The sequence below is a fragment of the Canis lupus genome, chromosome 14, assembly GCF_011100685.1.
Source record: "Canis lupus familiaris isolate Mischka breed German Shepherd chromosome 14, alternate assembly UU_Cfam_GSD_1.0, whole genome shotgun sequence".
Lineage (NCBI taxonomy): Eukaryota > Metazoa > Chordata > Mammalia > Carnivora > Canidae > Canis > Canis lupus.
The window spans coordinates 11,818,976-11,842,168 of NC_049235.1; the positions used below are offsets into that span (position 1 = coordinate 11,818,976).

The 23,193-nt window shown below is 33.3% G+C and overlaps 1 protein-coding gene and 1 long non-coding RNA gene across 4 annotated transcripts in view; one reads left to right on the forward strand and one right to left on the reverse strand.

Annotated features, from left to right (window-relative positions):
• Positions 1–23,193, forward strand: part of WASL (WASP like actin nucleation promoting factor) — a 72,903-nt gene that overhangs the window by 44,897 nt on the left and 4,813 nt on the right. For all 3 annotated transcript variants that reach the window (XM_038556644.1, XM_038556646.1, XM_038556647.1), the window contains exons 4-10: positions 491–587; positions 3,937–3,960; positions 10,528–10,696; positions 11,750–11,792; positions 13,213–13,366; positions 18,568–19,088; positions 22,769–22,877. In XM_038556644.1, coding sequence (XP_038412572.1) covers positions 491–587; positions 3,937–3,960; positions 10,528–10,696; positions 11,750–11,792; positions 13,213–13,366; positions 18,568–19,088; positions 22,769–22,877 — 1,117 coding nt within the window. The remainder of the gene's footprint in view (positions 1–490; positions 588–3,936; positions 3,961–10,527; positions 10,697–11,749; positions 11,793–13,212; positions 13,367–18,567; positions 19,089–22,768; positions 22,878–23,193) is intronic.
• On the reverse strand, positions 13,201–19,548 carry LOC119866141. Its single transcript, XR_005369339.1, has 3 exons — positions 19,478–19,548; positions 14,244–14,381; positions 13,201–13,694 (listed from the first exon to the last, which is right to left on the reverse strand). It is a non-coding gene; the product is annotated as an uncharacterized LOC119866141 (long non-coding RNA).

A 23,193-nucleotide genomic window follows, 5' to 3' on the forward strand; every position in this document is an offset into this window, starting at 1 on the left:
TTGTTGTTAATGGCAGTGTGTTTCCACATTTTAATTTATCTGAATTAAGATAATAATTTAAATAATATCTACAATTAAGCTGTAAAATAAAAATATAACCTAGTAAAGGTAGACCTGACCTGCATTTGACCAACTTTTCCAGTGTTTGCCTTTTCTAAAATCTAAATTATTTTACAGAGCTCTGTTGAATGATAAATTCAATATGCTATTGTGTTTTTTTTTGTTGAAGATGGAGTATTCCATTTAATATTTGAATGTCCACTATGAGAGCCAGCCTTTCTAATAGTAGTCTTTTACTTTGCCTTCTCCATGCCGTTACCATTCTTAAGTAATTCGATAGAATTAAAACTAAGCTAAATAAGTGCTTATCTGCTTAGTAAACTCAACTTTCCTTCTTCAGAAATGTACTTTATTGTTTATCAACCTTTTCATTAAATAAGCTAAATTCATGTTTTTTTGTTGTGTGCCTTTTTTAATAAAAATGTTTCAGACTTGTCAAGTTGCTCTTAATTTTGCCAATGAAGAAGAAGCAAAAAAATTCCGAAAAGCAGTTACAGACTTGTTGGGCCGGCGACAAAGGAAATCTGGTAAACTTTTTTTTTTTTTTAAACATGAGATGGCAAAGTATGGCTCATGGGACAGATCTGGCCCACCACTTATTTTTATAAATAAAGTTTTAGTGAGACACAGTTGTGCTCATTGACTTACATTTTGTCTGTGTAATACATCTAATGGCTGCTTTTTTTGTCACAACAATAGTTGGATAGTTACAACAAAGACCATATAGCATGCAAATCCTAAAATATTTATTCTCTGTCCCCCCCCCCCCAAAATGTGCTAATCCTTACTTAAGAGAAATATTTTTATTAAGAACTAATTTTTTTCAGGTTTACTTAAGAACTCATTCTAATAATCTTTTTTTTGTTGTAACATTCCATAAATACTGCCTCTAACACTTGCATTTTTATGGCATTGTTCTTACATTCTTAGAATATTAAATACTTTGTGAACAAAGACTTTTAGGCAAGCATAGAAGCAAATAAGCAAAGTTGCAAACACAATCTATGAACATTGTTTTGTCTTTATTTTGTCTCTACTGTTGTCTATTATAAAACCGTAAGGAACTTAGTTTAGCACATGAGACTGTAATACATATGAAATAATTAGAGAATGATGCAGGAGAGTATAAAATTTTAAATTTATTGATATAGAAATATTTGACAACAGTGTACTAGGCCTTTCTGTTGTGAAGTGGAAGATGGATGATTAGGAAAGGTGAACCTCTCTAAAATCATCATCCTAAGCAGATCAGTTTTAGGAGAAGAAAGAACATATGGGAGATGTGATCAGCAAATAGATCCCCTTAAAACTAGCCAAGCTGTTTACTCCTTAAAAAGTTTTTCTGTATATCTGGCGGTGTGTGTTACCATAGTTCTGAAGATCAGTATATTTCAGGATGTGCTTTACCACCAAGAGGGAGTAAGCCATGAAAAAATAAGACATTGGATCCAGAAAACAGGAATGTAAAATCATGTATTCCATTTTGTACATCTTTATTGTTATTTTAATGAGTTTCCAAGAGGGTGGTGAGGTAGAAATGAAAATAAAATGAACTAAGTTGTTGCCTCACAATTGCCTTCTTATTATATCTCAATTGATGAGTACATAGAATTATTAGGGACCTATTTTTTGTTACTTCTATTTGGGACCAAGGATATTTACTACTTGATTCCATGCTAGGAAGGGGTTTAAATGTACAGAATCATTTATGGTTCAGTGCCCTATTTCAGTGACATGTGGTGCTAAGCCATGGTGCTCTCTGGGGTACCTTTTAGTTAGAATATATGACATTTCCAAATCAAAACAAGTAAAAATATTTCTTAAAATACATAATAATTGACTTTGAAATAGGAAGGTCACTTAAAGGTGTCTTTCAGCTGGTACAGGAATTTTGTTTTATGTAGATCCTAAACTTTTAAAAGCATGGTGTTTCCAAAACAGAAAGATCACATTAGGGAGACAGCTGATTCATCACTGGGTAGCACTTCGTGCTAAGTCAAACTCCAGCCTTGCTTCTCTCTAACTTAGATGTATAGAGTCTGACTTTTGGAGCAACGAAGAATTAGATTATTTTCTTTTCCTCTCAGGAGTCGTTTAATATTGGAAGCCTTCTATTGTGTTATGCCTTCACTTCTTAGTTTAACCAGTTTCAGTTTCTTACTCCTCACACGGTGTAGTTTATAGATGCATCATCCTGAATACTGTGGTCCAAATCCACTATAGAGATTTTTATGTCTTCTTCATGTGGTCCAGATTTGGAGAAGTCTGTAGTCAAATTTGAACACAGTACTCCACAAACTAGTCTTACTTATTCTTTGATGTTAAAACACCTCTTGATTTGATTAAACACTGTTCTGCTAATGTTTCTAGCCAGTACCCTCACACCAGTAACTCCCATTCTTCTTTGTTCACCAGATCTTCCCCTTTTTTCATATGAATGGCTCTCAAGCCAGAATAGTGACTTATTTGTAAATTACTTTTTAGAACTTAACCTCTGAACTTTATATTAATCTCAGTATATTTCCGTATCTGTATTATCATCAGTTTAAGAAGTTTTTCCTCTCTGGTTGCAGAGATCATATCACCTGGGAAATGGGAGATTGACATTCATTGACATAGATAGGACTTGCTTATGTCAAATATTTTAGAAAGTTACTTCATCAGACCACCAGATGGAGTAATAAATTTATGTTTCCCATTGCCAAGATTTTTTAACTTGTCCCTCAGTTAAATCCTATTGATTTTAGTTTATATCTATTTATAAACTAATTACTTTATTATATCATTATTTATGGGTATTTCTCTTATAATTTTAGACAGTTTCATATTTGAAAATCTGTGGAAATTACATTTTTAAAAAAATTCTTCAACGACTTTTGAGTTTCTTAAAGCCAAAATGATATCAAACCTGGTATGTAAGAGTGCAAAAGATTGATAGTTCTCCTGGTTTTACTCCTTCCTGATCTGCTATAGCTTTTTATTATTATTTGATCTGCCTCAGTGATCAGATCTTCCTCAGTATTCTCATTACCCTTGTGCTTTCATTCAGTCCTGTGGCTTTGAAAACTGTCCATATGCTGATGCCTCCCCAAATTTTATCTACATTGCTGACCTCTCCCCCAAGCTTCAGGCTTGTTTACTTCATTTGGACATAAGAATAGCCTTCAAACGTAACATGTCTGAGCAGAACATTTGATCCATGTTCCCTAACCCCAGTTAGACCCATTCCTACTCCTCCCCTCATCTTCCCCAACCTGGTAAAGGGCTCCATTCTGGTTCACCATGGTCTCTTATAAATCCAGTGAATCTGTTGTCTTTGTTTTCAAAAACATAATGTGAATCTATTTCTCATTGCCTCTGCTGCTCCCCTAATCTAAGCCACCGTCATTGGTCAACTGGACTACTGTAACTCCCTCACTAGTCTCCCTGCTGTCACTCAGTGCCTCCTACAACCTCTTTTCCACATTGTAGCCAAAGTTAACTTTTAAAAACATAGATTATGTCACTTGCCCTACTGAAAACCCTATAGGATCTTCCTATCATATATGGAATACAGTCTGTATTCCTTACCATGGCCTGTGAGACCCTACGTGGTGATCCAAGTCCCTGGCTCTCCTTCTGATTTATCTCCTTTTGCTCTTCTGTTGGCTCACTCCAGTCCAGGCTTTATGATGTTCCTTCGTGCTGTTCCTCCTTAGGGCCTTTAAAAATGTTCACTCTCATTTTATTCAGATGTCAGTTCCTCAGAGAAACCTTTCTTAACTACTTGTACATTGACTTAGGAATAAGACCAAATTTAGGTGAATTAATTGATTTTTATGTTGATGTTTGTATTACATATGTCTAATAATACTATTTTAATTTATTTTCAAACAGAGAAGAGGCGAGACCCCCCAAATGGTAAGCTCTTTGATACAAATTATTGATCAAGAAGATTTTAGATTGTAGTTTAATCCCTTTAGAAACATGTATCATACATTAATACTTAATGTTTAATATCTGTCATCAAATACTATTATGTCATTTTGAAATAACAAAGATGACTCTTAGAAATATACTATACTTTGGCTTTTTTGTAGGATGAAGGAGGACTAGAGAGGGTAATGATCACTATTATATCTTCATTTTGTATTGATTGATTAAGTTCAGAATCTGTATAATCCTGACTTAATGTCTTCCTTAAAGGTGGTAAATTTTGTGTAGCAACTTGTTCATTTCCTATGTTAAGATTTATGTTTTTTTCTTATTTCAAAATATTATTTCACACTGGTAATATGAAACTGGCCCCTATAAGAATGAGCACTGACTTTAATAGTGTGTTTTAAACTAATAATAGCTGTATATAGCCTTCCTTAATTTGATGATGAGCAAGCACTTGAGGTATTGAGAATTCATTTTAAAAAAGCCAAACATGTATACTGGAAAGTAAAAGCAGAATTCCAAAATGAAAAGGAAAAGTCCCAGATCTTTAGGGCAGAGATTCTCATCCTGGACTTCATAAATCCTCCCTGAAATAGTGTGCTAAATTTTTAAGTGTATATATTTTCTCTGAAGGTAGAGGATGCGGAGCTTTCATCACATTTAAATGAGGTCCCTGACTCTGGATGTAAGGAATCATTGCTTCAGGAATCTTCATTATAATGGAGAATAAGGCTTTTTTATTTTTATTATTTTTTTAAACATCTTGCATCCTCTCATCAGAATTTAGATGAATTATTCAGGGAAACATATAATCTATGACAACTATTGGTGATTGTTAGGGTTTGTTTCTTTTAAAAAGATATATTGCTTTCTGATTTTGTCCTTAAATTTGTTTTCCTGTTATAAAAACATGAACTAAATATTGCTGTATTAAGTTTTGGATTATTTACCTTATAATTTTTCAAAAAAATGACTACCTCCAGTAGGGCTTACTTTGTGCTAGGTATTATATACTTTGTCTTTAAATGGAAATTTTAATACTTAATAGGACTGCTGTGGGGATTAAAAGAAGTAATCAAAGTACTTAGCATAGTACTTACTAAATACTTGTTATCATGAAGACGACAATGACAACAATAATTATAGCAGCTACTATTTAATGATTATTTACTACCAGCCAGGCACTGCCCAGCAGTCTAATGAAGTGGCTGCTATTATCCCCATTTTATAGAAGAGCAAATGGGCACAGGTAGGTACTTGTTCAGGATCACAAAACTAGTAAGTGGTAGAGCAGGATGCAGTCTCAAGAAGTCTTAACTTCACAGCCTGGCCCCTTAATCACTATGCTACATCCATAAGGTTTTGAAGGAGGAGCTGAGACCTGGAAAGGGTAAATAACATGCCTTAAGTTACGCAACTAATACATGTCAGAGACAAAGGATACAGGAGCTGCTGAGTCAGAAGTCCTTGATCTGTGAACTTTTACGATGTGTTAGAATTTTTTCCCTTGTTGTGTGCTCAATATTTTAATCCTTTTGAATTTATTATTCTGCAGTCTGCAAGTGGTATTGAGTACCAATGGGGAAGGCTTCCTAGCAGTGGTATGAGAAAGTAATCTGAGATTTTAAAGTGCAGATGTTGTATAAATAATATAATTAAAGTTAACGATATAAATACTTTATGGAGTTCTCAAAATTTTAATCTTTTCAATACATATAAAATGTACTTCTGAAGAGGCACCTAATCCATGAATACACAGAATTTGTTTGTGTGTGTATATATATATATATTTTAAGATTTTATTTGAGAGGGAGAGGGAGCTCTGAGTGGGAGGAGCAGAGGGGGAAGGGAGGGAAAGAGAGGGACAAGCAGACTGTGCTAAGATATAAGATAGATCATGACCTGAGCCCAAACCAAGAGTCTGACACTTAACTGACTGAGCCACCCAGGCCCCACCATGAGTTTGGATATTCTTTATGTGTCAGTGGAGTCTCACAATTTTATTACTCCTGGTAGGAGAGGTACTCAAAGAGAGTTACTTTTGTGTGATCACTCTTGATTTTAAATCTTTAGATTTGTAGTTTTAACTTTTTGGCACAATGATTCCAAACTTCTTTTCATTAAGTGAGATTTTAAAAAAATAGTATTATTAAAAGGCAAAATTATATGGCATGTGTTGCCAGCATTTGTATATTTCTTTATAAAATATACATATAATATGGTATTAATATATTACATACACAATAAAGGATGAAATAATTATTAATAGAAATTTTAATATTTTTTCCTGCTGTGCAGTCATTTGTCTTGCTCTCTTCACTATGTGAAGACCTCTGTTTTAAGGACAGCATATTACTTTTCTGCATTTGATACACAACTAGGAGGTGCAGTGGACACCTTAACCACCTTGCGATGTCCATGCAGGTGCTTTGTCTTAAATCTTCATTTGGATGATCAGTTTAGCAGATTTTTTCAAATTGTAACTATTAAAAAGACACTTTATGTAGAAGTAACATATATTCCTGAAATGCAATTCAGTGTCTTCCTCACTAACTCCTAATTCATACATCTTTCTTTTTTCTTTATCGGTCAGTCTCACCTTTTAGCTTAGACGCTTTCCAATGATTTGTTCTCAGCTTCATGACTGCTTGACATCAGAGGCCTCTGGGCCACCTGTTTCTCAACTATTTTACCTTGGTGAGAGTTCTCTGCTTTTTATGTAATTAAGGGGAAGACTTTAGTTTGTTCTTTTAGTTTTAAAATTAACTAGAAATGCTGTTCAGTGAAAATATTAAAAAGCCTTTTCTGTGACAGTTGTCTTTAACCAGAAGATGGTAATTTTTCATTTGGGGTTTTTTTTTTGTTTTTTTTTTTTTGGAAAAAAGAAAGAAGGGGGGGGAGAGAGAGAGAGAGAGAGAGAGAGAGAGAGAGAGAGAGAGAGAGAGAGAAGAAAGAAAGAAAGAAAGAAAGAAAGAAAGAAAGAAAGAAAGAAAGAAAGAAAGAAAGAAAAGAAAAGGCCCCCTCCATTATATATGTATTTAGTATATGTTCTTAGGATAAGTATAATTTCATAAATGAAATAAATTAATCTCTACGAGAAGTGATTTAAGAGTATCTCCATTACCAAATCTTCCATAAGCTTTAGTAAAAAAACATCTGGGCCTCCACAGGTTGTCAATCCTTTTAGTTTGTCACTTTTGAAACAAATATTTAATTGAGCTCTAGAACACCATTTTAAACGTATTTCCGAACACCTTCAAATTCTAAAGCAAATGACTGTTATCAACAGAAATAACCAAGTACCTAATCTCTTGATTATGTAGGAAACTTTTTTCCTAAATTTTGAAAGTTACTAGTAAATATTTATTGAATGATGAACTGTTGAAATATATAAACTGAGAGAACTAATTGGTAAGGAAGTGATATATGATAACATTGGTAAAGTTAGCATTATCAATCATCTTATAGTTTGACTTTAGTGTAAAATAGCACAGTAGTAGTTAAAGAAAGGGTAGTGGACTAGGAACCACGGTAGCAGAATTCACCTTTGCTTGTGTCACTAATTGTGTGTCACCTGAACTCTTCTCATCCTTAGTTGTCATCTATAAGATGAAAAGTTTAGAAAAACACTCTAATTTCCCAGATAATGTTAATTTTCTGTACATCTCTATAATTTGGATTTTCCTATATAGACTTAAATAAGGTTTTAACCAATACTAATGAAATTCATGTGTAATGACACTAAATAGCTAACTCAAAGACTTTATAAACTACTTGACAGCCTTGTAACAGTATATCCACATCTCCTTTTGGGGTAGGGGGAGGAGGGGAAAAACAATCTGACTACAGTGTGAGTTAAACTTTATTATTCATTCCACATACCACTTCTGTTTGGTTCCTGTCTTCTTTAGCCTTGAACTTTCTTTAGACATAGCTGAATTATTTTCTGTAGTGAGTTGTGAATCAGGCTTACAAGAATCTTTATCAAATTTCCGAGAAATTTCAACTACTAAACTTAACTTTGCCCAAATCTATTACCATTTAAAACATCCATGGTATAATAATTTTTATGTAACCTAAAACGGCATAAAAAATGTTTTTATTTTTTTTTCTAAAAACTAATAGTTTTTTTTTTTTTTTTTTTGGATGATGATTCTGGTTGCTGCTTTATAGTTTATACCACCTATTTCAGGAGGGTTGGTAATGTATAAGGAGAGTGCCTCACTGATACTCCTCTAAGTCTTAAGTTACTTCTTAAATTCTATTAAGTATAAACATAAAAGAGTAAACAGTGATTCGCAAGCATCTTACTGTGGGTGGTGTTGCTGATACTAATTTGTAAAGCTAAATTATTAGAGGGAAGGCAAAAAGGGAAAGATGAGAAGTAAAAACAGATCAGTAGATAAGCCTTTGAGTATGACACCAGTTTAATCCTCTAACACTTGAATTCTGGGAATTCTCAGTAAGTCCCTTACTTTGTGAAACTACGGTAAACACTGAAATCTGATACCTGAACGAATGTGAAAAATCTAAGCATATCAACTATTCAGTTAGCCTTCTGTATTGCACAACTAATCCTTAATTATTGATCCAGTTATTTTTATTATTCCTTGACTGAATCAGCTCATTTTAATGATCTTGTCCATATTATTCACTAGCATCCATTCTTCTCAAATAACAGTTTCCTTATCTCTTGCCAATATGAGCAACTTCCCATGGAATTTTACATGAAAATACAAATAGAACTTTTAGACACGTACATATAAGTAGACTTCGAATATGAAGGGAAGATAGCTGAATTTTGGTGATATTAAAAATACAAATCTTTCCAAAATGTTTACTTGTCCGATAAGGTGGAAGATGCCTTTTGTAAATTTATTTTAGTTCTATTTCATCTTTAATAGAGTTGAAAGAACATGGGTTATATATAATTTACCCATTTAAACATTGTTCTTTCAGGTAAATTTAATGAATAAGCTACATTCGAGGTTTTCAGTGAAATTGAATTAAAGTCAAATTGGCATTTAGTTATCACCTAATGTACGGGTAGCCTGTAATTTCTTGGGATTTTTGTTTGCCATTCTTTGATTGTGTCAGGAGTCCTCAAGACCACCCCATGGTTGATTTGCTGGAAGAACTTAATAGAACCATAAAGTGAGGTGCTCATGGCAAAGATTCACAACAGTGAAAGGATATAAAACAAAATCAACAAAGGGAAAGACACCTAGGGTTAGGTCTGAGGGAAACCGTACACAACTTTGCCATGATCTTCTTCCATTGGAGTCAGAAAGGATGCACATAATTCTTCCACTAATAAATTGTTAAAACACATGTGAAATGTCCCAAAGAGAAACTCAGTAGGGATTCAGTGCCGAGCTTATTGGGTGCTACTTTCACATAGTCCTCCTTTGTCTAGCACATACCAAGGTTCTAGTTTCCCAGAAAAAAGTAGGCATTTAGCCTTAAGTACATTGTTAGCACAAATAGTTGAGGCACAACTAGCCCATCTTCTTAGAGAATGATAAAAACCTTCTTGGAATTCTATTTTCCGGATGCCAGCTCAAAGCAAACCTTTAAGCCTAAGGATGGCAGTCTCAAACCTGCTGTGTTAACTGTTTCTCTGTGCAATTTTGGTTGCATTTTATTCAACATTTTAAAAGTTGTCATTAATGTACTCATCTCAGAAATTTAGTCTAAGAGGTTTTATCAGAGAATCCTATATTAAAGTGGACTCTACAGAATATGTGATACCATTTAGTTAAATTTGTAAGGAATTTTTAAATTGAATACATTTAATTTAGACTCTCATGCTTTTAAGACCAAGAATATTTTTGTGAATTTAGAACAGATTTTGTATATTATGTTTAGTGTCACTCCTAAGGGTTCTATTAAATAATATATGAAAATGCTGAGATATTTTCACTGTTGATTTTTGTGAAGATTAGTGTTTTGAGAATTTTTCAATCTTGTTAAGCCCTGTACTTATAATGGTCAATGTGCATATATGTTGATAGGGAAAATATTATTGGACTTACATGTGGTAGTTTTGGAAAATATAGTAGTAATAATTGTATAAGTAATTTTTCCCCTCATGGACTAATAAAGTTGAAATAAGATTAGATTTGTCAGATTTTTTTAAAAAGTATATGCTCTTTTTAATTTTTATTATTCTTGTTATATGATACCACTTTACCAACAAGTAATATGATGCATGTGAGGCTATCATAGTCAAAATTTAATGCATTAGACCAATTAAATTTCAATTCTTACTGAAAATTTATATTTTCAATGAAATTTAGTGTTATAAGTTCGCTTTGAAATAACATCTATGCTAATGTGTTTAAGAATTTATGATAGGCTTTTGAAATTTAGGCAGTACTTTATCCTTATTTATAAAAAATTCACCTGCAAGTTCAAAATTTAAATATATATGTGAAGTGGTCCTACTTCAGAGAAAGATATTTGTTATAAATTATTTTTTTTGTTATAAATTATTAATATAATAATTGTTATCTTAAATTATATCCCTTTCATATTGTTTTGCAGGTCCTAATCTACCCATGGCAACAGTTGACATCAAAAATCCAGAAATCACAACCAATAGATTTTATGGTCCACAAGTCAATAACATCTCCCATACCAAAGAAAAGAAAAAAGGAAAAGCTAAAAAGAAGAGATTAACCAAGGCAGATATTGGAACACCAAGCAATTTCCAGTGAGAGTTCTTTTTGTTTTTCTTATCTTGATATACTCATTGCTGCTTTTGAGTTTTACCTTATTAGAAAATTTTGTTTTCTCTCTGGGAGAACCCTTACATGTATTATTTGCATACCTTTTTCACTATAGATTTTGGTGGAAGTCCCCCCCCCGCCCCTTAAGGCTATTATAGCTCACTAGAGTTTCTATGAATCTTACAGTTATTTACTTTTCTACCCGTCAGGAAAGAAAGATGGAAGTCGTTTCTTTAAATAATTGTTGGACATAATGATTTCTTACTTTTTTCCTATAAATGTTATTTGGAAATTTTTTAGAAGCACTGCCTTAATTCATTTGAGCTGCTATAACAGAATACCATAGACAGAGTAGCTTAGAAGTAGCAGAAATTTATTTCTACAGTTCTGGAGACTATAGAAGAGACAGGCAAAATTTAGTGTCTGGTGAGGTCCCCACTGCTTGGTTAATAGACAGCTGTTTTTTTGGCTGTCTCCCTCTTACGTTGGAAGAGGGCAGGAGAGCTCCCTGGGCCCTTTTTTTTTTTAAGGGCCCTAATCCCATTCTGAAATCCATTCTCAAAACCTAATCACCTCCCTAAATCCTTGCCTCCAAATACTATCACATTGGGGATTAGGTAAACATAGGAATTGTTAGGGGACACAAACATTTAGTTTATAGTAGGCATCAAACCTTTGGTATTTATCTGACCTATTTTAAGCATTTTCAATACATCATTTCATTAGCTCATTACAAAACTATCCTCTCATCCTCTCATATAATGCTTGTATTCTTCTGTTAGTTTGACAGTTGAGGAAATGGATGCTCAGAAAGATTGTGCAAAAATGTTAAAATTCATTTAGCAGAACCACTGCTAGAATCCTGGCCTCCTGACTCCTCACACAGTTTTTCCCTGAATATGAGTATGTCTGTGAGAATTATTAGTTCAGGCTCAAAATTTATTGGTTGGATTGGATTTCATATATTTTATGCTTTAAATGTTCTTTATGTATTTTCTTTATGTATTTATATGTATTTTTTTTGTCTACTTCTTTAGGCATATTGGACATGTTGGTTGGGATCCGAATACTGGCTTTGATGTAAGTGTCTTTGCAAGCCATAAATGTTATTGCTCTAAATATGTGGGAATACTATGGCCTTTGTGTAGGTTTTTATTATTATTCTTTTTTTGTGAATTCTAGCATTTATTTGAATGTGTTTATGTATATATTCCACTGAGGTTGGAAGTCTTAGTGTTGTTCTGTCATTTATGGCTATGTCTCTAAAGACAAAGATTTTATTTTTTAATTTATTTTTTTAAAGATTTTATTTATTCACGAGAGACACATAGAGGCAGAGGTAGAAAGAGGCTTCATGGAGGGAGCCCGATGTGGGACTTGATCCTGGGACCAGGATCACACCCTGAGCTGAAGGCAGACACTTAACTGCTGAGCCACCCAGGTGTCCCTAGACAAAGGTTTTATACTCCTTTGGTTTATATACTATAACATAGGGACACCTGAGTGACTCAGTTGCTTAAACGTCCAACTCCTGGTTTCAACTCCAGTCATGATCTTAGGGTCATGAGATTGAATCCCACGTTGGCTCTGTGCTCAGCATGGAGTCCGCTCAAGGTTCTCTCTCTCCCTCTCCCCCTGCCTCCTCTCCCTGCTTGCACATGGACGTTCTCTCTTTCTCTCTCTCAAATAAATAAATAATCTTATATACTGTGATATAAAATTCTTGGGTGTTAAAAGCCAAGAGAAGAAAATCATTTCTGCTAACTGATCATTTTAGGGGAATGTATGCCAAATTACTGGAAAGTACTATAATCAAATTTTGAATATCCAGTTATTAAATTATCTAGATCTTTTCATTCTTTATGGCAGTTTTTGCCATTATTTAATTTATAGTACCATGAGCAAAGTAGGCAAAACTGCTGGCAAAAATAAGTGTTTTTAACATTTTTATCTATTTTGGTTGCTTAAGTAATATGTTTTTCCCATTTGACTGATAATCTAGGTTTGGGAAAATTATTTTGAAGAGAAATATGATTTGTGATTGGGGGCAGAAATCCTTCTGGTTATTTTTGTTATAACTGCAATGTTAACTCCACATTTATTGAATGCTTCTTTGTGTTGGGCTCTGTACAGGATGCTGAGGTTGTAAGGAGGCCCTTTCCTCAAATTTTCAAGTTGATTTATTTTTTAAATTTGTGTTTATATTTAAGTCTTATTTAGAAATAGGAGAGATATCTTAATCATGAATGAGTGAGATAGATTCCTTCTTTTTGAAGATAGGGAACAAAAAGGGAAAAAATTATTCTTTGTTCTTATCTTTTTTATTTTTTTTTAAATAAGGGAGTTTAGTTGGCTTATAAATAATCCATGTTAAAAATATATAAATTTAAAATAATTTTATAGAGGGCACAGGTGAGAACTAAATTTGAATGTGATCATGTGCTAATTTTTTAAAAATTGGGATACATTTTATAGTTAATAGTTATTTTATCTGTTGTAGCTGAATAATTTGGATCCAGAATTGAAGAATCTTTTTGATTTGTGTGGAATCTCAGAGGCACAACTTAAAGACCGAGAAACATCAAAAGTTATATATGACTTCATTGAAAAAACAGGAGGTGTAGAAGCTGTTAAGAATGAACTACGAAGGCAAGGTAATATTTTTTTTCTATTGAGGCATTCTAATCTTTTTTTTCTTGTGAATCTTTTGAAGTCAGTTTCATGGAAGACAGCTACACATACTCATGTGAACTTTCCTTAAGCAAAATACTAAAATTTTAGATAAGTAGTTTGGTCTGGCTGCTTTGCATTATTTTGCTGTAACCAAAAAATTTGATAAGATTTTTCTTCTTAAATATTAAAAAGTCTTACATTGGGTACCTGGTGGCAACTGTGTGGCTCAGTCAGTTAAGCATTGGACTCTGATACCAGCTCAGATCTTGATTTCTAGGTTGAGTTCAAGCCCCATGCTGGGTATATAGCCTACGTAAAAAAAATTTTAAGAAGTCTTATATTAAATTCATGAATATCCATACAAAATCTTTTGACTATTCTATTTTAGAATAAAAAATTATAGCTGCCTAGTATTTTACTTAATGAACCTTAGAAACCACCATTAAAGTTGTTTTTATTACAGCTCAGAAGTAGTAATTTAAAAATAATCATTGTCTAGTCAGTGATGTATAAGTATTTTCAGAAATAAATAATGAAAACCTGTTTAATTTGAAATACATTTTTTTCTTGATGAAGTATAAACTTTGTCATTTAATACCTTGAGAATACAATTTGCATCCTTTTAAGATCTGATATTTTATTTAAAGCACCTTGTATTTTAGTTGTGTCTTAATAATTACCACAATAAAATACAAACTCAATAACTAAATTTTTCAGTATGAGCATCATCTTTTTGCCACCTTATTCATTTGAGATTGCTTTTGTTCTTCCTAGTTTTTATGTACTGGAGCAAAAACTTTAGTTAAAGCATTTTTCTGAAGAATTTAATGGTCATTTTAAATTAGGTATTTGACTTACCTATATCTTTTTCACTAATGATGTTCATTCAGTCTTTTCATTAATTCAGATATTCTGTAAACATTTTTATGCCAGCACTGGTTTTCATTCAGGATATTTAGATGTAAATAAAAGGTTTCTGTCCTCAAAAATCTTATACTGTAGTGTGGAAACAGATATGTAAACAAGCATACAGTCAAAAATTGCTATTGTAGAAACACAATGTTAGTTTTAATGAAACTAGTATGATCCTAATTTATCTTATTTTTTGAAAAAATTACATTTCCAGATTCTATGGATTTTTAATAAAAACATCTTGGGCATAGCACCATTGTTTTTAAATGCTCCCAGAGTAAGTCACATTTACTATTAGTGTGTTTCTTGCCTCTCTCTTTGTGCACTGTTACCACGCACCTTGACATTACTCTATTAAATGTCACCTGGCGTCTCTCTGAGCTCTCTGAATCTATAAATTTATAAATCATTCCTGACATATAGTAGGTCATGCATACACCTGCTGTCATACCTGAATTCCTGTACTAAGAGTTGACTATATTAATGTGATTGGATTTGTTTTTAAAATTTTATCATGATTGCTTTTTATTCTAGCTGCTTTAAGCAAGGTCTTCCCTTAATTCAGTTACCTAAAACAAAAAAATAATACAGGCATTAAAAAAACATGCTTTGGGAACAAAGTTAAATTCTTTTCATACTCAGGAACTTCTCTCTCAATGTGGAATCTTTTGGATACCGAAGAATGACATTATAGAAGGTTTTTTAAAAGGAAGAATAAAAAGACTAATGATTTATTAAGGAACTGTTTTCTAGGCAGAACATATAATGTGTTTAGAAGCATAAAAAGAAATTTATGAAGTTGTCTTAATACATTCTATTAAAAAAATTATATATACTTTGTAAAATCTGAATCAAATCTCTTGAAATTTGTTTTGTAAAATTATGTAATCAGATTTTTAAAAGTAGTAGACTTGTGATTTCCAACATGTTTTTTGTGTGTCTTTGCAATTGTTTGAAGACCATTAATTCGTAATAATATGCTATATAGGTCCATCACAATGGAGTGGTTGTATGTGGAATGTTATTTGGCCCAGTACTCTAAATTATGCATGCTTTGATATGTTTATTTTCAAAGAAGTTAAGAGTTCATTTATCCTGCTTCCAAAGCTAATATCCAGTGAGATTATTTGCCCTCTACTCAAATGAATGTTTTTGCCATATAGAGGCTAAAGTAAAGAGAAAATTTATTTCTGTATGAGTCAGAACTCCTATTTCATCTGGATTTTTAAAAAACCCCTCTTACCCATAGCACCACTGGTTTTATTTTTGCTTATTATACTTATTCCTAGGGATTGTTTTTCACATTTGGCATTATTTGAGTAACCTAAATAAATATATACTTAGATTTTTACATGAATTTGGGTCAGGGAGGGGGTATTAGATATAAATACACAGTTCTATAAATGTCTACTCAGGGAGTTGTTGGTATTCTCATAAATTTAAATTTATGTTGAATAGCATTTTTCTGTTTGCTTTACTTTGATGAGAGTGCATGAGAGCAGTTCTTTTAGTTTCCCGATTTCTGTAATACTATATTTCTTTTAAATGTTAGTTATATTGCTTTATAGTTTCTGCTTAGAATTCCTGTAAATATCAAATATCTAGAGAGCTCTATATTCTTAATGTTGATTTGCAATAATATTTTTAAGTATGTGAGCTTTTTTTGTAGTATAACATCAAGACAATAATCATCAGTTTTTCTTCCTTTTTAACTAAATTTTGATAGTAAGTTTTATTTGTTGTAACCTTTGTTTCATGCTTTTCACTTTATTTCCTTTTGAGAAATCTAAGAACTATTGTCATCTGATTCTGGTGTTTGTGGTGACTTAAAAGTTTTGCAAGTCTATAGGCCATCAGATTTTCTCTTGGTGTGTGTGGTGTCTGCTTAGCAAGCATTTTTGTGCTTGTAAATGTCTAACTCACATTTGTGCCATCTGTTCTGTCCTATCCTTTTTAATTCTTTCACATTTTTATGTTGGGATATGGCATGTTTTTCACATACTTTTTATGTAGAAATAATACATATTATATAAAAATAGAAAGTTGGTAATACAGCTTTTTGTCATAAAAATATAGAGACCATTTCCAGTCATTTTTCAAGATAATAGAAATGCTGAACTTGTGCTCTACCCAAACTGGATGCAGTTAATAATTTACTCACAATCAATTAAGTCTTCCCTTTTCCCTAGGCAATGGTTTAATGTCTATTTAAATGAGTAATAGCTAGAGCCCAGATTATTCCAATAAATGTATTTACTGGAAGTTTGAAAGAATCTTTATTCTCTCTATTGAAGAAATATATCATTTTACATATAAAAGATTGTAGATCCAGAGTTCTCAGTGAGCCCATGAGAAATGATTTAGTAATGCTTTTTATAGAAGGATAGGGTAGGTGTTTTCCTCTTGATTAACAAACAAGTAAATCATATTTGAAATATAAACCTTAGACTGATTAAAATTGCTTGAAAGCTTTAATGTACTGTCCTATTCAGAGTATACATAATATATTTATGTCGTATCCTCCTGGTTTTGCTCTTATATTACAAAATATGTTAGAAAAGGACTTTTGCTTGTAACAAGTTTAGTAAGTCTCCTCACTTTGGATCCAGTGAGAAAATCGAGCAAATCTTAGCTGCAACACTGAGACCTCCAGTGTGCCTTGAATTGTAAATCATAGGACCTTTACCCTGTGATGGGGGACATTTAAGTAGGGGAACCCTCCTGTTTGCAGATAGATATTATTTCCACTTTTAAAATTTTATATGCAAGGTGGGACGCCTGGGTGGCTCAGTGGTTGAGCATCTGCCTTCAGCTCAGGGTGGGGTCCCGGTGTCCCAGGATCGAGTCCCATATCCGGCTCCCTGCATGGAGCCTGCTTCTCCCTCTGCCTATGTCTCTGCCTCTCTCTCTCTGTGTCTCTCATGAATAAATAAATTAAAAATCTTAAAAAAAAAAAGTTTATATGCAAGGAGACAATACCCTGTGAGTATTGGTCTTTCTGCCTATATTATCTAATTTTTATGATTATTTTTGATAGCATGTTTTTATAGCATGTTTCCCATGACTGTCCCAAATTAAATTGGAAGATACCATTTTATTTCCTTTGAAATGAGGGTTTTATCCCTCCTCTCTGATATCACTGTATTATTGAACATCTAAAGGTAGTTGTTATTATTTGTAATTAAGGTTGGTATTTGTATTTTGTAAGATTGTAGAACTACCCATCACTAATATAGTTTATATCAGTAAATATACATAGTTTTTATGAATTCTAGGATTTCTCTACTCCTAAAATAGTTATTTTTTCTAAAATAGTTAATTTTTCTATCCAGTCTTTAAATGAATGGAAAAATAATGAAGTTCATTATTATCTAAATTTGTGTATACTGTTGGTAAAATCATGCCTCCAGAAATGTAATAAATGTACTTTGAATTTGTTTCCTTAGTGTATCTTACATTTTTACGTAAGTAGAAAAAGAACATGAATATCATTAATTCTAGAATGTTAATTTTTATTAATAACTTTAATTCAGCTTTTCAGTGTGTAGAAGTTCTCAGTTAATGTATTAATAGTTAATTGTGTCTCCTGAATAAATAGTTGAATATTTTACCAGAGCAACCAAACTCCCTTACTGCCATCACTAGAATTACCATTGTATAGAAATACAGAATATTATATATATTATTATATATTATAGTATATATATTTTATTTTTTTAGAAAATATAAGACAAAATATAAACAAGGTGGCAAAGGTTTAACTTTTAAAAGAAAAATATTCAATTTGGGTTTAGCTCAGATTAACTTGAATAAATTCTAATAGGTTATGCTACATCAGCTATTTAATTCTGAGTGTAAATTAATTTTATAAAATAACGAAAAGAACTCGATTCTTTAAAGAGGGAAGGTACCCATTTTTATTAAAATGTTAAATAAGACTAATTGACCAAACTGTTTAATTTTGTTGTGATATTTTTGTTATTATATAAGAAAGTGTTTATTCCTTTACTGTCAGAAGTGGTGCTGATTCCTAAAATCCGAATTCTACAGTCTTAGCTAAGAAACAAAAAGATGATCTTTAGTTGAGTATTTCTAAATAGAATTGTATCATCTGTGCTCACCAACTTTGTCAAATAAAATGCAAAGATGAGTCCTTTCTTTTTCTTGTATCATTTTTTTATACACATCGAAGTAAGTTTGTTTTTTTTTTTTTCAGTATGATGTTTGTGGAGGGAAAAAGCATGCTTTCTTTTTTCTGTTTCTATTTCAGCACCACCTCCTCCACCACCCTCCAGGGGAGGGCCGCCACCTCCGCCCCCGCCTCCACATAGTTCCGGCCCTCCTCCCCCTCCTGCCCGGGGGAGAGGCGCTCCTCCACCACCACCTTCTAGAGCTCCCACAGCTGCACCACCACCACCGCCTCCGTCCAGGCCAGGTGTAGGAGTCCCTCCGCCGCCACCAAATAGGATGTACCCTCCTCCGCCTCCAGCCCTTCCCTCCTCAGCACCATCAGGGCCTCCACCACCGCCTCCACCCCTGTCATTGGCGGGGTCAGCGGCACCACCCCCTCCACCACCACCTCCACCTCCCCCGGGGCCACCACCTCCCCCTGGCCTCCCTTCTGATGGTGACCATCAAGTTCCAACTCCTGCAGGAAGCAAAGCAGCTCTCTTAGATCAAATTAGAGAGGGTGCTCAGCTAAAAAAAGTGGAACAAAACAGTCGACCGGTATCCTGCTCTGGAAGGGATGCACTTTTAGACCAGATACGACAGGGTATTCAGCTGAAATCTGTAAGTAAACTGTACCTTTCAGTTTAGACTATCTGTCTTATGGAATTTTAAAGTAATTTATAAGACAACTTGGAAAGTCTTTAATTCACTTTCTGCTCTTTCTCTTGGTATTCATGTAACCCTTTGAATTTCTGATAGTTTTACATACCATCAAACACACACATTGATACCTACTCTTGTGTAACCCATACTTTTGTAATCAAAATATCACCCCAGAAAAAGTTCCCTCATGCCTGTTTTAGAACTTCATGTAAGGGGAATATTACAACGTGTTTGCTTCACTTCTGAATAAAATTTACTCTAAATTTAAAGAAAAATCTTTAAACCGTGAAGTAAGCCCTGCCTTTAACGAATTACAAATACCTTGGTAAGTTCAAACCATTAATTACCTTTATGGAAACTAATGTATTCTAAAGTTCCTGTGTTCTGAAATTTAGATTAGTAGGGAATCCGGTTCTGCAGAGAATTGAAAGAGTTCTAATAGAATTTTCGATCGTGGTAGTAGATAATTTTGGAATCTCTGTACTGGGTGAGGCAGAAGTTGGCAAAATGGGTTTTTTTGTTTGTTTGTTTGTTTGTTTGTTTTTTTTAAGGACCACATATAAATATTTTAGGCTTGCAGGCTATGTGGGTCTCTGTCACAACTACTCATTTCTACTGTTGAGCCATAAAAGCAACAGCATAGACAGTGCCTAATCAAATGGGCATGATTGTGTTCTATAAAGCTTATTTAGGGACACTGAAATTTGAATTACATGTAATTCTCACATGTCACAAATATTCTTCTTTTGATCTTCTTCTAGCCATTTAAAAATGTAGAACTAATTGTTTACTTGAAAAAGTTCCACAGAAATAGGACAGACTAGATGTGGCCCATGGCAGTTTGCTGACCCCTTTTCTAGAACCTAAACTGCCTATATTTACATACTTCCTTCAGGGTACATGTAGTCTGTTAGTTCCAACAGGAACATTTGCTCTGTGGGGCTTCAGATGAGCATGGACGGTAGTTCTTCTATGGAGTAAATGAAGATGAAAGAAGGAGATTTTAATAGAAAATTATTTTGTGACGTAGAGAATTATGGTAACTTTCTAAATCTCCAGAGCTTTGGCTAGGAAGAGAATGATGGATACGGAACACAGCTAATTGAATGAAAACATCTAAACATTGACATAGCACAGATTTTAAAAACTCTCTTTAGAGTGTATCTAGAGCTTTTTCTGCCAGGTGATCCACCTGTGAGCAGCCGTCTCTGTTCCCTCTCCCCCTTTAGTTTAGACTAAAGGTTTCTCAGGAACAGTTGAAGAATTTTGAATAGTTGTTAGTGGGAAGAATTAGTGTCAAAATGACCACAGCCAAGGTGAGTAACAGGTTTTAATGGAGTCATTTTCAGTGTGTAGCTTAGAATCTGTGCCCCCTCCCGCCGTGTCACTCATTCCCATATCTGCCACTCTTAACTTCCCTTTTTGTTTTTCTTTACTATTTTCTCTCTCTTCCACAATCACCTTTTATTTCTTTTTCTCATTTACTGAGACTAATAAGTTGTTATTTTTAATGAAGTTGTGTTCTCTTTTTAAAATCACATCCCATGTCATCTTTTCCTAATTTAAAAAGTTGCTGAATTAAATTCCCTATTAATTTTCCCTGTCATTACTTCTTCCCATCCCATCCCATCCCATCCCACTCTCTCCCTGCCCAAAACACCTTGTAAGTAGATCTCTACATTTTTTAGAGAGAAAAATGTGTTCCATTCTAAGCATAGGCCATCCTTACCCTAAATAATCACTTTTTAAAAAAATTAGCTGCAGAGTAATATCCTAAAGGGCATAAGTCAGTAAATTATTAGCATATTATATATGTGATCTGAGACCATAATTTTATTTCATTTTTTAAGAAACCATTCTGTGGTTGAAATTTCTCTGTGTTTCTTTAAACTGTCTATATAAATCATTTATTCAGTGATGAAAATGACTAGCATAAGATCAGATTTACTTAAAGAGCTGACAGAAAGTGTATAGGTATTCACTTACATATATTTTGAATTCCATGTTCACAGTACCTAAACAGCACTGTGTCCAAGTCAGTGCTTTAGAAGACGTATTTATGGTAGTGTTGTGCTCCTACCGTGCTACCCATGCCATGCTTGGTATTGCCAGCTTCTTCAAGGGCGTCTTTCTGCCTATGGCTGCCGCACTCCTTTGATGGCCTTCTGCTGACATGAGGCCAACACCTAAATACTAATGAATGAGTCAGTATCTTATGGAGAATTACTTTGAATATTTTTAAAAGAAAAAGATCTGTAAGTCCAGAAAGACAAGTAGTAGTATTAGAAAAGTTGTAAAGACCAAAATAAAAAGTTTGCCCTAAGAAAATTCTTTTTCTTTTGAAAATGATTTAGAATTGAAACAACTGTATGATTTCATTTTTTTAATAAAATAATTTTTATTGGTGTTCAATTTACCAACATACAGAATAACACCCAGTGCTTATCCCGTCAAGTGTCCCCCTCAGTGCCTGTCACCCACTCACCCCCATCCCCCGCCCTCCTCCCCTTCCACCACCCCTAGTTCGTTTCCCAGAGTTAGGAGTCTTTATGTTCTGTCTCCCTTTCTGATATTTCCCACACATTTCTTCTCCCTTCCCTTATATTCCCTTTCACTATTATTTATATTTATATTTATTATTTATATTTATTATTCATTTTTAATTATACCAGTATTCTACCTTTATATAAGTAATATAATTCCAGAGACAAAATAAACAAAATAAGTATTTTGTATAAATTATTGCTCAGTTTAGTTAAAGTACACTTAGAGCAGTACTTCTGAAATTTTTTTTCCTGAATCTCTACAGAGTCCTGTATTCTCTCTTTTTAAATGAGAGTTAAGATCAGAGAATATTATTTACAGAAATTAGATTTTAATGAGACCCCTTGAGGTTGATATTTTTTTCCCCCTTGAATGTAGTTTATACTAGATAGAAGTACTTTAGTTAGGGATAGTTGGTTCAAGCCTTGTGAGGTAGGTACATTTTGAAAGCTACCTAACCTAACTGACCTCTTTGAAGAGAAGTTCTGTGCTATGAGAAGGAAAGTTTATTTTGAGTTAAAGCTTATATATACACATACACAGACACACACACACATATGTGTGTGTAATGTTACATATTAATATCATATGAGGTATGAATGTAAGTATATAAAGTTATAAAGCTTGTGAGTAAAGCTGAGTTTTCCTAGGAGAGCAGAAGTCTCTTCAGTTGCTCTTAGACATCTTAAGTGTCCTTCTCACCTAACAACTCCAGGAATCTGGGTATCATAGTTTTATAAAATGATATTCCTTGATAATAGTTTTAAAGTTTCATCAGCTAAGGCTTTGTGTACTAAAATGAAAATGAACAGAAATAATCCAGCTGTAAGGGCAAGTATTATTTAGGGAAAGGTTTGTTATTCTAAATTATAAAATATGTTGGTGGCTTTATACATTAAGGAGAATGAAATATACCTTGAATAATTATTTTAAGACAGCAATTTATTTCTTCTTAACTTAGTTAATCCTGTCATTTGCTTATTTGCTCTTTTTTTTTTTTTAATAGGAAGTGATTCTAAAAAAGTAAGACTTTGGAGACAAAAATTTTTTGCTAAGAATTTATTTTTAAATTTTGCTAACTTTTTTTCCCCAAGGTATCTGATGGCCAAGAATCTACACCACCAACACCTGCACCCACTTCAGGAATTGTGGGTGCATTAATGGAAGTAATGCAGAAAAGGAGCAAAGCCATTCATTCTTCAGGTATATTTTCATGTGTATATGTATATTTAATTTTAATATTTGAAGTTCTATTTTCTATTTATTGTTGTTGTTGTTGTTATAGTCTGTTAGCTTTTTCCCTGCTTTTGAGTAACACTGATGTGGATTTTAGGGCAAATTTTTAAAAGTTGTTGCCACTGTGACTAATCTATCTGAAGCCTAATGAGTTCCAGGACACCATAGCCATAACCATAAATTGGAAGAACGACTTAAGAAAAATGGCAATTTCATCTCCTATATCAGAAATACTAATAAAATGCCTGGCAAACTTCTAAACGAGGCTTGAGATTCTGGATTT